Source organism: Callionymus lyra, chromosome 17, assembly GCF_982586985.1.
Source record: "Callionymus lyra chromosome 17, fCalLyr1.hap1.1, whole genome shotgun sequence".
In the NCBI taxonomy this organism is placed as follows: Eukaryota; Metazoa; Chordata; class Actinopteri; order Syngnathiformes; family Callionymidae; genus Callionymus; species Callionymus lyra.
Window position 1 is genome coordinate 16333426 of NC_141834.1, and position 12764 is coordinate 16346189.

General features: G+C 40.2%; 2 protein-coding genes across 2 annotated transcripts in view; one reads left to right on the forward strand and one right to left on the reverse strand.

The window, feature by feature from the left end:
* The window catches only part of dnah5 (dynein, axonemal, heavy chain 5), an 82375-nt gene extending 74414 nt beyond the window's left edge, over nucleotides 1–7961 (forward strand). Inside the window, exons 80-84 of the mRNA XM_087813279.1 lie at nucleotides 2514–2729; nucleotides 3017–3229; nucleotides 4484–4636; nucleotides 5944–6175; nucleotides 7805–7961. Coding sequence (XP_087669405.1) covers nucleotides 2514–2729; nucleotides 3017–3229; nucleotides 4484–4636; nucleotides 5944–6175; nucleotides 7805–7956 — 966 coding nt within the window. The 3' untranslated portion in view covers nucleotides 7957–7961. The remainder of the gene's footprint in view (nucleotides 1–2513; nucleotides 2730–3016; nucleotides 3230–4483; nucleotides 4637–5943; nucleotides 6176–7804) is intronic.
* A 12-nt stretch (nucleotides 7962–7973) lies between these two features.
* Nucleotides 7974–12764, reverse strand: part of adcy2a (adenylate cyclase 2a) — a 65483-nt gene continuing 60692 nt past the window's right edge. Inside the window, exons 24-25 of the mRNA XM_087813278.1 lie at nucleotides 11977–12101; nucleotides 7974–9671 (exon numbers count right to left, since the gene is read on the reverse strand). Coding sequence (XP_087669404.1) covers nucleotides 9519–9671; nucleotides 11977–12101 — 278 coding nt within the window. The 3' untranslated portion in view covers nucleotides 7974–9518. The remainder of the gene's footprint in view (nucleotides 9672–11976; nucleotides 12102–12764) is intronic.

A 12764-nucleotide genomic window follows, 5' to 3' on the forward strand; every position in this document is an offset into this window, starting at 1 on the left:
TGCTGTATTTGCTGTGGATAATTTGGAAAAAAAAACAATTTCCTGAAGGAGACCACCTGAGATATAAAGTTCTACTTAACCTAACCTAAAAGTAGATTTGTGAGCAAAATATTGAAAAAAATGTATACAAAAAGATGAAAATTTGTCTAATGAAAAAAAAAAATAGAATGTAGTTTTGGTTTATTAAAATCAATAGAATGTAGTTTTTAAATTTAACTCATTTTCATTTTCTTTGTTTAAAAAATAAGTGTATTTACAAGGATTCAATAAGGTTTGTTGCAACCCTAAAACATTTTAATGCCCAAGTAATTTTTTTGGTTAAACAAGTGACAAGGAATCCTTCAAATCCTTCCTAGTCCAGATGGAACTCCAGAAAACCAACAAAATGTAACTACATTTTCAGAAGGTTTTTTTTGTGGATTAAAACACACACATTCCTGGCACAAATTTTCCTCTCTATCATTCACAAGTATTCCGTCTTGACTTTCATCTGCCTTCTCCTCACTGTCACTGTAAATCACTACGTCATCAGCAAACAACATCATCCACAGAGCCTCAGTCCATCAACATAACAAGCCAGAAAAGTTTCACTTCACGCTGAAGGGGGTCCATGGAGAAGGGAAACCTGTCGTCAGGTTTCTGAGGATCAATACGTGGATCGTCGAAGCTTCATCTCCGAGAGAAACTCGATATCGAGATCATCGACATCGGAGTCGAATTCCCTGCTTCGTCAAAGATATCACTTGAAACCTTCGTGGATTCTCAGTGATGAAAAGATCTTCCATCGGTTAACTCGACCCATTTCTTCAATTCTCTTCTTTAATTGCTCCGTTTTCCTCCCATATGGTCACTTGTAAAGATCACAACTTTCAAGCCGTCACCACATCTCTTCCTTCTTCCACATGTTGTTCGTGGAATCATTAATCATCCACGGACATGTGGCCGATCCGTGTCACGAGTGAGGATCTAGATGGTTTTCAGTGGTCAGTGGCTTCAGGTCCATCACAGTGGCCACGACAAGCCCCGCGTCACCTTCCAGGAACTCGTCGGGAAGTAGCTCCGGGAAATGCTTTCACGGCTACATTATTTAGCTCGGAATTCGTTTACCGCCGCGACACGCGGGTCAGGTTTCTCGGCAAAACCCCCGGGCGGGACAAGTAGGTGCTAAAGGCAGCGCTCGCCCCTCTGAAGTCCTCAGCTCAGTACCATTATAGTCCTGCATTAATGATAGTCCTGCTCCAGGAGTCGCTCTCCAGTGCCCTTCTGAGAACACAACGCTTGGAATAATGTGAATGAATCATCTATGTGACCTCGTCGTCTCTTCTCAGAGCTGCTGTGGCACAATGTTAGTCTTCCATGAAGGATGAGCGAGTATTTAATTTACCGAGTATAAAATGTAAATACTTAACCTAGTAGTTAAGAAAGTAGGTTAAGTAATCTGGTAGACAAGTAAGGTCAGTGAAAAGGTAAGTCATTTGGTAGAAAAGTATGCAAGACATCAAGAAAGTAGGTTAGCAAGTTGTTTAGTAAATAGGTTAGTTGGTTGATAAGCAAGTTAGTAAATTGGTAAGGAATTGGTTGATAAACAAGTAAGTTGGTAAGTAGTTGGTAGATGGGTTAGTTAGTTGACACAAGAAAGGTAAATAACTTGAGTGATAAGTAAGAACGTATGTTGGTGGGTAATTTGACAGATGGGTAAGTAGGTTAGGAAGTAATTTTTAAAGTCATTGAACTGGTAAGTAAGTAGATTAGTAAATATTTTCAACTGATAGGTCGGTTAGTAAGTATTTCGACTGATAAGTAAGTAGGTTAGTAAATAATTTGACCAGTAAGTAAGTAGGTTAGTAAACAATTTGACTTAAAATCTAGTAGGTTAGTAAATCATCTGACTAATGTAGGTTAGTTCATATTTTCGACTGATAAGTAGGTAGGTTAGTCAATAATTTGAATGGTACGTAAGTAGGTTAGTAAATAATTTGACTGATAAGTAACTAGGTTAGTAAGAAGATTAACTGATGGTAAGTAGGTTAGTAAATCATTTTGACTAATAAGTAAGTAGGTTAGTAAATAGTTTGAATGATAAGTAAGAAGGTTAGTAAAAAAATTGACTGATAGGTAAGTAGGTTAGTAAAGGTAAGGTAGGTAAGGAAGCAAGTTAGTGAATAATTTACTGATAAGTTGGAAAGTAGGTCAGTAAATAAATTGACAACAAGTTAGTTAATACATATTTCACTGACAATAAAGTAAGTTGGTAAATAATTGGACTGAGAAGTTAGTAAATTAGATAAGTAAGTAATTTGATGATAAAGAAATAAATGATAAGTAGGAAAGAAGGTTAAATAATAACTTGACAAGTAAGAGTAAGGTCAGATAAAGATAAGGTCAGATAAAGATAAAAAAGACGTCAATATCTTTGGAAGAAGCACCGTGATAATAATGAAAAATACTGAAGTTGTTAAATCTTCTCTGGAAACATCGATCGTTTGCCACTAAAACCTGAACCTCGTTCACAGGCTCTGCCGGCCTACGACACCCCGGAGGTCTTTGGTCTCCACACCAACGCCGACATCACGTACCAGAGCAAACTGGCCAAGGACGTGCTGGACACCATCGTCAGCATCCAGCCCAAGGACAGCTCGTCGGGCGGCGGCGAGACCAGGGAGGCGGTGGTGGCGCGACTGGCTGACGACATGCTGGAGAAACTTCCCGACGATTACGTGCCGTTTGAAGTGAGTGAGCGTCAGAGATCGTCCACAAGACCGAAGCCCCCGGGGGGCCGACGTCGCTTCGGCTGCATCATAAATATCCCCCTCCTCCTTCTCTGAAGTCATCGTGAGAGTGACGGATATGAACCTCAAACACCCAGAAGGCCTTGTTTTCATCTTGTGCCTCATCTTCTGTGACACTCGTGAGATGGTGAGAGGAGGATGTTCCTCTTCTGTCCCACGTCTCCATAGGATTCTACAGCATCTGATGGTGACGCTACAAGAGCTCAACTTCTCGTGAACCTCCTCAGGTGATGGAGCGCCTGCAGAAGATGGGAGCTCTTCAGCCCATGAACATCTTCCTGCGCCAGGAGATCGACCGGATGCAGCGAGTCATCGCTCTGGTGAGGAACACTCTGACGGACCTGAAGCTGGCCATCGACGGCACCATCATCATGAGCGAGAACCTGCGCGACGCCCTGGACTGCATGTACGACGCCCGCATCCCTCAGCGCTGGAAGAAGGTGGGAGGAGGAACTGACCTCTGAGCTAGTGTCTACGTAACACGTGTGAACATCTTTGGTTTTTTTTGAAGGTCAAAGTGGGTCGAAGGTGGTTTAGGTTTTATTTTTTGTCAAGTTAAGAAAATGACAGTATCTCCGGAACATCTCCGGAGGCATAAGTGATGCTGTAGAACAAAATACACCTTAAGTTTGCTTCGTAGATCTGAGAAGCCACTCGACCTAACAACATCTGAAATAATACTACAGATAATAGAGGAGTAATACTACAGAGCCTCGAAGCGTAGTTCTACGACGCTTTGCTGTGAGGCAGAGTCTTGGAGAGTAATACTACTGACACTCCCAGAATAATGCTACTGACCCTCCTAGAGTAATACTCTGAATACTAGCCTCGCAGAATAATAATACAGAGTTTTGGGGAGTTATAGTAATGAGTCTCAGGGAGTAATAACATGGGGTCAGATGGAGTAATACTACGCAAAAAAAAAAAGCCTCGCAGAGTAATACAACTTACGTACTTACTATAGAGCCTGTCAGAATACAGAGTCTTGGGGAGTAATACCACGGAGACTCAGGGAGTAATACTACGGAGACTCAGGGAGTAATACTACGGAGTCTCAGAGAGTAATACTACGGAGTCTCAGAGAGTAATACTACGTAGTCTCGGGGAGTTATACAACAGAATCTTGGGAAGCAATACTACAGAGCCTCCCAGAGTAATACTCCGCAGCCTCGCAGAATAAAACTACAGAGTTTGGGGGAGTTATAGTACAGAGTCTCGGGAGTAACACTACGGACTCCCAGGGAGTAATACTACAGAGTTTCGGGCAGCAATACTACTAAGTATTGGGAAGTTGTACTACGGAATATTAGGGAGTAATACTAGGGAGCCTTTGAGTGAAACTCTGGATCCTTGCGGTGCGGATTATCAAAGTCATACTTAAACATTTTAACAGATAAAATCAGTTCCAGGTCAGTAAGTAAAAAATCTTCCAAAAATACAGAAATTTAATCGACTTTAAATGGTGAGTTTCTCTGGGTAACTGGGAGGAGGCTCCGGGTCAGAGCCAGGAAACATTGGAACAAACGTCTTTATGTTGCGTCATCACTTCACTACACGTGGCCCTTAAATAACATTTTCAGAACATTTGTTTTTCTTTGTCTCTTTCTCTCCTACTTGTGATTCATGTTTTCCTTTCATCTCAGAAATGAATAAATGAAGGTTCCATTGAAACGCTTTGTTTGCGTCTTCATCAGGCGTCGTGGGCCTCCAGCACCCTCGGGTTCTGGTTCACGGAGCTGGTGGAGCGGAACCGGCAGTTCCAGGCCTGGATCTTTGAAGGAAGACCCAACTGCTTTTGGATGACGGGCTTCTTCAACCCGCAGGGCTTCCTGACAGCCATGAAGCAGGTACACGGCGCTGTTTAGTGGCGCTCGAGGGGACGCCAGCTGGCACGAGGCGGGAGAGACCGCCACGCTGGCGTGTTGATGCCCGCCGGCGCCTCAGCTGTGGGAGTCCGTTTCAAATCACACACTTGTAGATCACTGATGCCAGCGAACGATAGGGAAGAGCTTCCACGGCTTCTGTCTGTCAAGAACCTTCTTGCACTGATCGGCGTTTCCACCTCGGAACGACAGCTTAGGTTCCTCCTTTAGCGTTGTTACCCTTGTTTACATCCAACCATTACTCTTTGAAACAAGTTGCACACATTCAACATAAAAAACGTTACTTAAGATTTGACAGAAAAAGTACATTTATTATTATTGTCCATCATTAGAAGTTTGTATTTCTATTTTGAACAAACCGCAAGTTTGATCAAGTAGCAGTTGTTCCTACAATATTTTTGTTCATTGTACACATGAGCTCAAGGTTGTCGGGATTTCTCGTTTTTGAAGGACGATAAGTTACATCAGTATATGTATCAATAAATTAATCATTCTTTTTTTTAATATTATATACCTATATAATTTTTGTATATTTGTTTATTTGTACATTTGTAAGTAAGATGTAGCAAAATGGCAACAGAAATTATTCAAAATGATTGATCAAATATTTGTTGTTGAAAGAGCAAAAAACTAATAATTAAATGTTCAAATAAAACAAAGAAAATGTATAACTAAATACCTTTTATTCTGTATAAATAAAATACAAAATAGAAATGCAGTTATAAAAACAAGTCATTTATGTAATTGGCCTCTTTTTTAATATTAATTCATACATTTATTTATCTCTGTGTCATTTATCGTCCTTCAAACTAATTCACAACGAACACAATGTACGTGTAAAAAAAAGTGTCACAAGCTTCAACGAGTTTCTAGCTAAAGATCGGATGAAAAGTCGTGGTCGCGTCAACCAATCAGAGCCCAGATTTTAAGATGATGCAAGAAGTGAAATGATATGAAACTAGTCCAGTTAATGTGGCGTCTAAAAAGTTTCTTTCAAATGTTCATGTTAGAAAACAAGCTAAATCCCGGGTCTCTGATGACATTCCACTTCCCCTAGACCCCCCCCCCCTCCCAGAAGATACTTTTTAATAATAGGACTCAATAATAAGTGAGAAGATTCTGTCTTTTGAGCGGATTTTCTCTCTGCCGTCTTTCTTGACGCCCGTAAACGCTCTTCAGTTCTGAGTAAATTGCTCGGACTGAGACGGCAGGTGTTCCCATGAATGTCCTCTGGCGTGTTGATGGAGCGTCTCCGTGTTTCTTCTCGGCAGGAGATCACTCGGGCCAACAAGGGCTGGGCTCTGGACCGCATGGTCCTGTGCAACGAGGTGACCAAGTGGATGAGGGAGGACCTGAGTCGCCCTCCGTCCGAGGGCGTCTACGTCTACGGGCTCTACCTGGAGGGCGCCGGCTGGGACCGCCGCAACTGCAGACTCATGGAGTCCAAACCCAAGGTCCTGTTCGAGATGATGCCGGTGATTCGGATGTTTGCCGAGAACAACGGTGAGTTTTTGAAGCCTCTGGGAGGGATTCAGGTTTTTATATGGCGACTTAAAAAACTAATTTACTGTAATCCTGCACCTCCCTCCTCCTGCACCTCCTCCTCCTGCACCTCCTCCTCCTCGTCCTCCTCCTCCCTCCTTCCTCCTCCTCGTCTCCCTGGATGCACCGCGACAGCGGATGCTACATTTCCATCTGCCGCAGACTAAGTGCTTTTTATTTTGACGGGGAATTGATTAGCGGCGACGCAGCGTTCTGGGTAAAAAGCAGACGAATTAACACAAGAGAGCAGGAAACAGAAGAATGATCTCATCATTCACGTCATCCTGGACCGATTTTGGACACGTGTTGAAGAAGACAAATGTATTCCGAGATCATTTCTTGACATTTAGTTCCAGGGTACGCACCAGGGCCTCCTCCTGAGAAACGATAGCAAGGGTTGTTCTTGGAGTCTCTCGTGGACGACTGAGCTCTTCTGAGAAGACGACTTTAGATTCGGGACCAGATCTTGCATCGAACGGTCATAACGTTTACTCTGCTTACACTGTAGCCATTAGCACTGCAGTGAGTTTTCTTAAATCATTTTAAAATTGTATATTTTTGAAAAATACTTTAGTTCATCAAACCATCATTTTACTCCTGGATCTGACCATGTTTTCACTCACGTTCTTTTCACTTTTTAACTCACGTTCTTTTCACTTTTTCTCTCACGTTCTTTTCACTTTTTAACTCACGTTCTTTTCACTCACGTTCTCTCACTTTTTCACTCACTTTTTTTACTCATGTTTTTGCTCATGCATCACTCACATTTTCAGTCACGTTTTTTTAGTCACGTTTTTCAACTCGTGTTTTTCTACTCGTGTTTTTCAACTCCAGTTTTTCCACTCGTGTTTTTCTACTCCAGTTTTTCCACTCGTGTTTTTCAACTCCAGTTTTTCAACTCGTGTTTTTCCACTCCAGTTTTTCCACTCCAGTTTTTCCACTCGTGTTTTCCAACTCCAGTTTTCCAACTCCAGTTTTTCAACTCCAGTTTTTCCACTCGTGTTTTTCCACTCGTGTTTTTCAACTCCAGTTTTTCAACTCCAGTTTTTCAACTCCAGTTTTTCAACTCCAGTTTTTCAACTCCAGTTTTTCAACTCCAGTTTTTCAACTCCAGTTTTTCCACTCCAGTTTTTCCACTCGTGTTTTTCTACTCCAGTTTTTCAACTCGTGTTTTTCCACTCGTGTTTTTCCACTCGTGTTTTTCAACTCCAGTTTTTCAACTCCAGTTTTTCAACTCCCGTTTTTCAACTCCCGTTTTTCAACTCCCGTTTTTCAACTCCCGTTTTTCCACTCCCGTTTTTCCACTCCCGTTTTTCCACTCCCGTTTTTCCACTCCCGTTTTTCAACTCCCGTTTTTCAACTCCGGTTTTTCAACTTTTCTACGCATTTTCACTCACTTTTAAAAAGTTTTTTGTTTGGAATTCTAACTCATTCAGTTGATTTCAAGCAACATTTCGATAAAGTTCAAGATAAATATCTATAGTTTGACACACGTTGCAGTCAAACTTACTTTGGTCGTGACTTGCTGGAGAACCACGGCCTCAGACTTCACACCGAGATCAGAGTTTAAAGTCCTTGTGGCCCCCGCAGGTTCCAAAGACCCCCGGCTCTACTCCTGCCCCGTGTACAAGAAGCCGGTGCGGACGGACCTGAACTACATCGCGCCCGTGGACCTGAGGTCGGCGCTGGCGCCCGAACACTGGATCCTTCGCGGCGTCGCTTTGCTCTGCGACGTCAAGTGAACCAGAGACGCTGTGACTCAAATACATAGAAATCTTTAATGAAGTTTTTTTTACAAAAACAACGGCATCGTCCAAACATCCAAAAAAATGAAGCTTTTTACAAAATGAATCACGAAAAGTTACCCTGTACACGACTCCGGATCTAATCCACATGCAACGACTTATCTACACGAGAAGTTTCTCCACCTTCATCTCAAATGTCATCAGAATACTTTCGACCACACGTTGGTGGATTTTCTCCGAAAACTTTTGTTCTTTTGGCTCCAAAAATGATGAAGTTGGCGGTTTAGCCGTTAGCTGTTAGCTGTTAGCATCCTGACGTGGCTATTGCTAATCCATCGGGGCCTCAGTTCTGAACAATTACTTTTATCTTCAAAGAAAATAACACAACAAAGGCAAATTCTCCGAACAATTTTTGACTAAACTGAATATTTTTTAATTTTGCATATTTCTCATGTTGTTCCTCATATTTATGGATTCATTTTGTTTTTTAATTTTATGTTTAAAAGGCATTATTGTGACTGGATAACGTTTTTTTTTTAATAAAATTCAATGCATTTTGCCACAAGATTTTTCTTTGTTACATTCACTTCAGTTTTGTGTTTCAAGAACATTAAACTTTTATTTTTAGCAACTTACAAACTCATTTATTTTCCCGTTTCTCATATTTATGGATTTATTATTGTAGAGAAAAATTATTTGTATTTGTTTTTGCTCTAGTATTTGTTTTTGGATCAAATTAAACAAATATCTTTTATTGATTTTTCTGTTTTTCTTCTTTTGTGTTTTAGGAAAATAATTTTTGAAGGACAACAATTTTTAGCTTTTAATAATTAAGTTAATATTTTTGACAGATTTAAAATAAAATAAATAACTTATAACAACAGATCCAGGAAAAGTGTGGCCCGGGGGCCAAATACAGCCACATTTCTCTGTCTTTACTAAACAAATATTTTCCATCCCTACAAAAAAAAATTAATTTACTTTCGTTTTGTAATTTTCTTTTAACTTTATTTTTACATAATAATATTTTTCTTCTCCTGTTCCTGATATTTATTGATGAATTAATTAAATTAAACTCAACGTAAAAATAATGTTTACTTTTTGTTATTTTTGAAAATATAATTTTTGTTTTTGTTAATATTAAAGTAACTTTTTCCAGTCGTTTATTTCCCCGTTTTTCTTTATTAAGTTAAAATGTTTTTTTTCTAGTCGAGTTTTGACTTTATTTGGCTCTTGTTCGAACAAATACTTTCACACACTTTGTTCTCAGGCTCGTCCTTTGACCTTGAAAATAACAACTCAATCGTCATTTTGAACAGATTTGAAATAAACCAGGACGAGCGACGCCTCGACTCGCGATACATTCGACGGTCGTTACTCACCTGGTTCTTCACGTGTTCGGGAGAATCATCGTTCTGCTGTACATGCTACTTTCACAGAAGTGACACAACTTTGGTTGATGCGACAACAAGTCCCGGCGGGAAAAACGTCGGCTCCTCCCGAGAAGATTCTCAGTCCCACCTTCTTCTTCTTCTTCGTCTTCTTTTTCTTCTTCTTCTTCACGGCACCAGGTTTCCCTGCGACAGCGAGCGCGTCATCTCCGTGTGCACGAAGAAGGTCGTGAGTTCACCTTTGCCCTTGACGTTGATGATTCCTCTGCAGCTGCACATGTAGCCCAGAGTCTGTAGGACTCGACTCGTCTCCTCCGTCACCTGCGAACACAACACACACTTCACACCTGTGCAGGTGAACCAGTGACGGCTTTATTATTTTTATATTTTGTAGAAGGTTTGAGGCAACTATAGAAGGAAAGATAATTTTCTTTTAAGTGTAGTTTTTTTCTTCTTCTAGTGATGTGTTGACGAAGCTTCATGAAACAGTGTCATTATGTTCAGAGTCCACTAGATGGTAGTGATGTGTTGACAAAGCTTCATGAAACAGTGTCATTATGTTCAGAGTCCACTAGATGGTAGTGATGTGTTGACGAAGCTTCATGAAACAGTGTCATTATCTTCAGAGTCCACTAGATGGTAGTGATGTGTTGACAAAGCTTCATGAAACAGTGTCATTATGTTCAGAGTCCACTAGATGGTAGTGATGTGTTGACAAAGCTTCATGAAACAGTGTCATTATCTTCAGAGTCCACTAGATGGTAGTGATGTATTGATGAAGCTTCATGAAACGGTGTCATTATCTTCAGAGTCCACTAGATGGTAGTGATGTGTTGACGAAGCTTCATGAAACAGTGTCATTATCTTCAGAGTCCACTAGATGGTAGTGATGTGTTGATGAAGCTTCATGAAACGGTGTCATTATCTTCAGAGTCCACTAGATGGTAGTGATGTGTTGACGAAGCTTCATGAAACAGTGTCATTATCTTCAGAGTCCACTAGATGGTAGTGATGTGTTGGTGAAGCTTCATGAAACAGTGTCATTATCTTCAGAGTCCACTAGATGGTAGTGATGTGTTGACGAAGCTTCATGAAACAGTGTCATTATGTTCAGAGTCCACTAGATGGTAGTGATGTGTTGACGAAGCTTCATGAATCAGTGTCATTTTTTCAGAGTCCACTAGATGGCGTCCTCTGCACTATTTTTCTTTTGTTTTGAACAACTGTTCTAATGAAACATCATTTTTTAAACTGATGGCGCCACCTACTGACCCCTGAACAACATGACACTGTTTCATGAAGCTTCATCGACACATCACTAGCTTTTTTCAACTTCAATGTTTGAAAAAAAAAAAAAGTAACTTCTGTTTTTATAGAATAAAAAAAGTTTTTTTTAAAAAAAGCTTATATAATAACAGTAAAGTGTTTGATCAAGACATGTTTAAAGACATTTCTTTAAGATTTGTTTAAAGATTTAAATTTTAAAGTCATTAAAGAAAACTCACCGCAGTGCTAATGGCTACAGTGTAAGCAGTGAATGTAAATGTTATAAGATATAAATTAGTTATTTTTAAAATGGGATTCATTTAGTTAAAGTGGAATAACTTCAATATTTATACTTTAAAAGGGCCACAAAAATGCAGGCGAGCGACCGTATGTGGCCCACGGGCCTCACTCAGAGATATGCTAAATATTTTTCACTGAACCAGTTTTTTCTTGAATCGTTCCTCGTCGTCTAAACCGATGAACCTCCATCTTCGTCCAGAACATTAACTTTGAATTGAGAAGTTTAAAGTTAAATCCAGAGCTTCTGATTGGTTGATTCTGTCACCTTCACTGACCTTATGTTCATATAAAGATGCGACACTTTTAATCTCCTCCTGAAGCTACAGTTCATCTGTAGACGCTCAGGTGGAAACATTATCAGCTCGTGCATCACGAGTCGACACGTTCCACGAGAGACGAGAATTTATCTTTGACATTTGGGAGAAAAAATGAAAAGTGTTGAAGTGAGTGTTTGAAAGAATCCATCAGTTTCCAGAGAAAAATTCAATCTTCAAACTGACACTTGAACGCATCACTGATGAGTCGCGACACGATCGTGAAGCTTCACAGAGACGTCTGGAAACATGAGTTAAAATTATAGATGAATGATTTTATAAATTATATTATAGTTTATTAATAAATTATAGTTTAACGATTATATCAATTATATTATAGTTTATAGATTTTCTCTTTGATCAATTTATGTTTGTCAATGAAAAATTTCAACAATGCATGCATTGCATTGAAAAGCTGGAAAAGACAAATAGCACATTAAGGGATTTAAAAACAAGGTTAAAAAAAAAATAGTTAAAAAATTGTAATAAAAATAAAATATTCTTAAATAAAACGCTGTAGAAGTCAGTGGTTCATGTAAATCTGCAGAAAAATATTCAGGAGAAAATTAAAACTTAAAAATATATATATATATTTTAAGATATTTTGAATCTAGGAAGTATTTTTTATTATCACAAGTACCAGAAGAAACTGAGTTTTCGTTTAAACCTGTACAATCCGTGAGGGTGTGTTATAGTGTTTGTCTTCTAGAACAATGCGATGTTGTCTCTGGTTCTGGTCCTGGTACCTGTATCTTGCCCAGCACTCCGGTGCTGTCCATCCTGCTGGCTACATTCACCGTGTTCCCCCAGATGTCGTACTGCGGCTTCTGGGCTCCGATGACTCCGGCGATCACCGGCCCGTGGTTGATTCCTGGACGACGAGAGAAAGAGAGAAAAATTGTCGACGGCTGCAGTTTTTTAAGTGAAGCTCTAGCCGAGGAACATCATCGCGTCTCCATCACATGGACCTTCTAACGACCATCGATCAGGTCGTGGCACCAAAGCCATCAATGCTCCACAGAACACTTCATTCTGGGGATGATCTCAGGCGTTTCTGCTGCTCCTCGGATCGATCTCTAGATTGCTGCCGAGTGTGTGAGCGGCACACACGCCGTCTGGTCGCAGCGGGCAGTGGCTCCGGTGAGGCCGGTCAGGAAGCAGCAGGTCTGGGTCGCTCACGGACGCGCCGCTGGGTTAATGGAGCGTCGCACGCTGAGAACTACAGGCAGGTCGAGGATATCGAGCTCCCGACTGGACCTCTTGCGTTGCCATGACGTCCTGGTCCACGACATGTGGGTTTTTAAACCGCTTTGTGTCTTCAATTATTTCTTTCAGTTCACAACGTTACGAAGACGAAAAGTAACTCAGAAGAATATATATTTATAATCATAAACCTTTGTTTATTTACTCCTTTGTAGCTTATTTTCTAACTCGTATAATATTGATTTCTGTTGCATAGTTATTTTTTATTTGCTGATAAATACAATTTTGGGGATTAAAGAAATATAACGATAAAGGTTCTATGATGCAATAT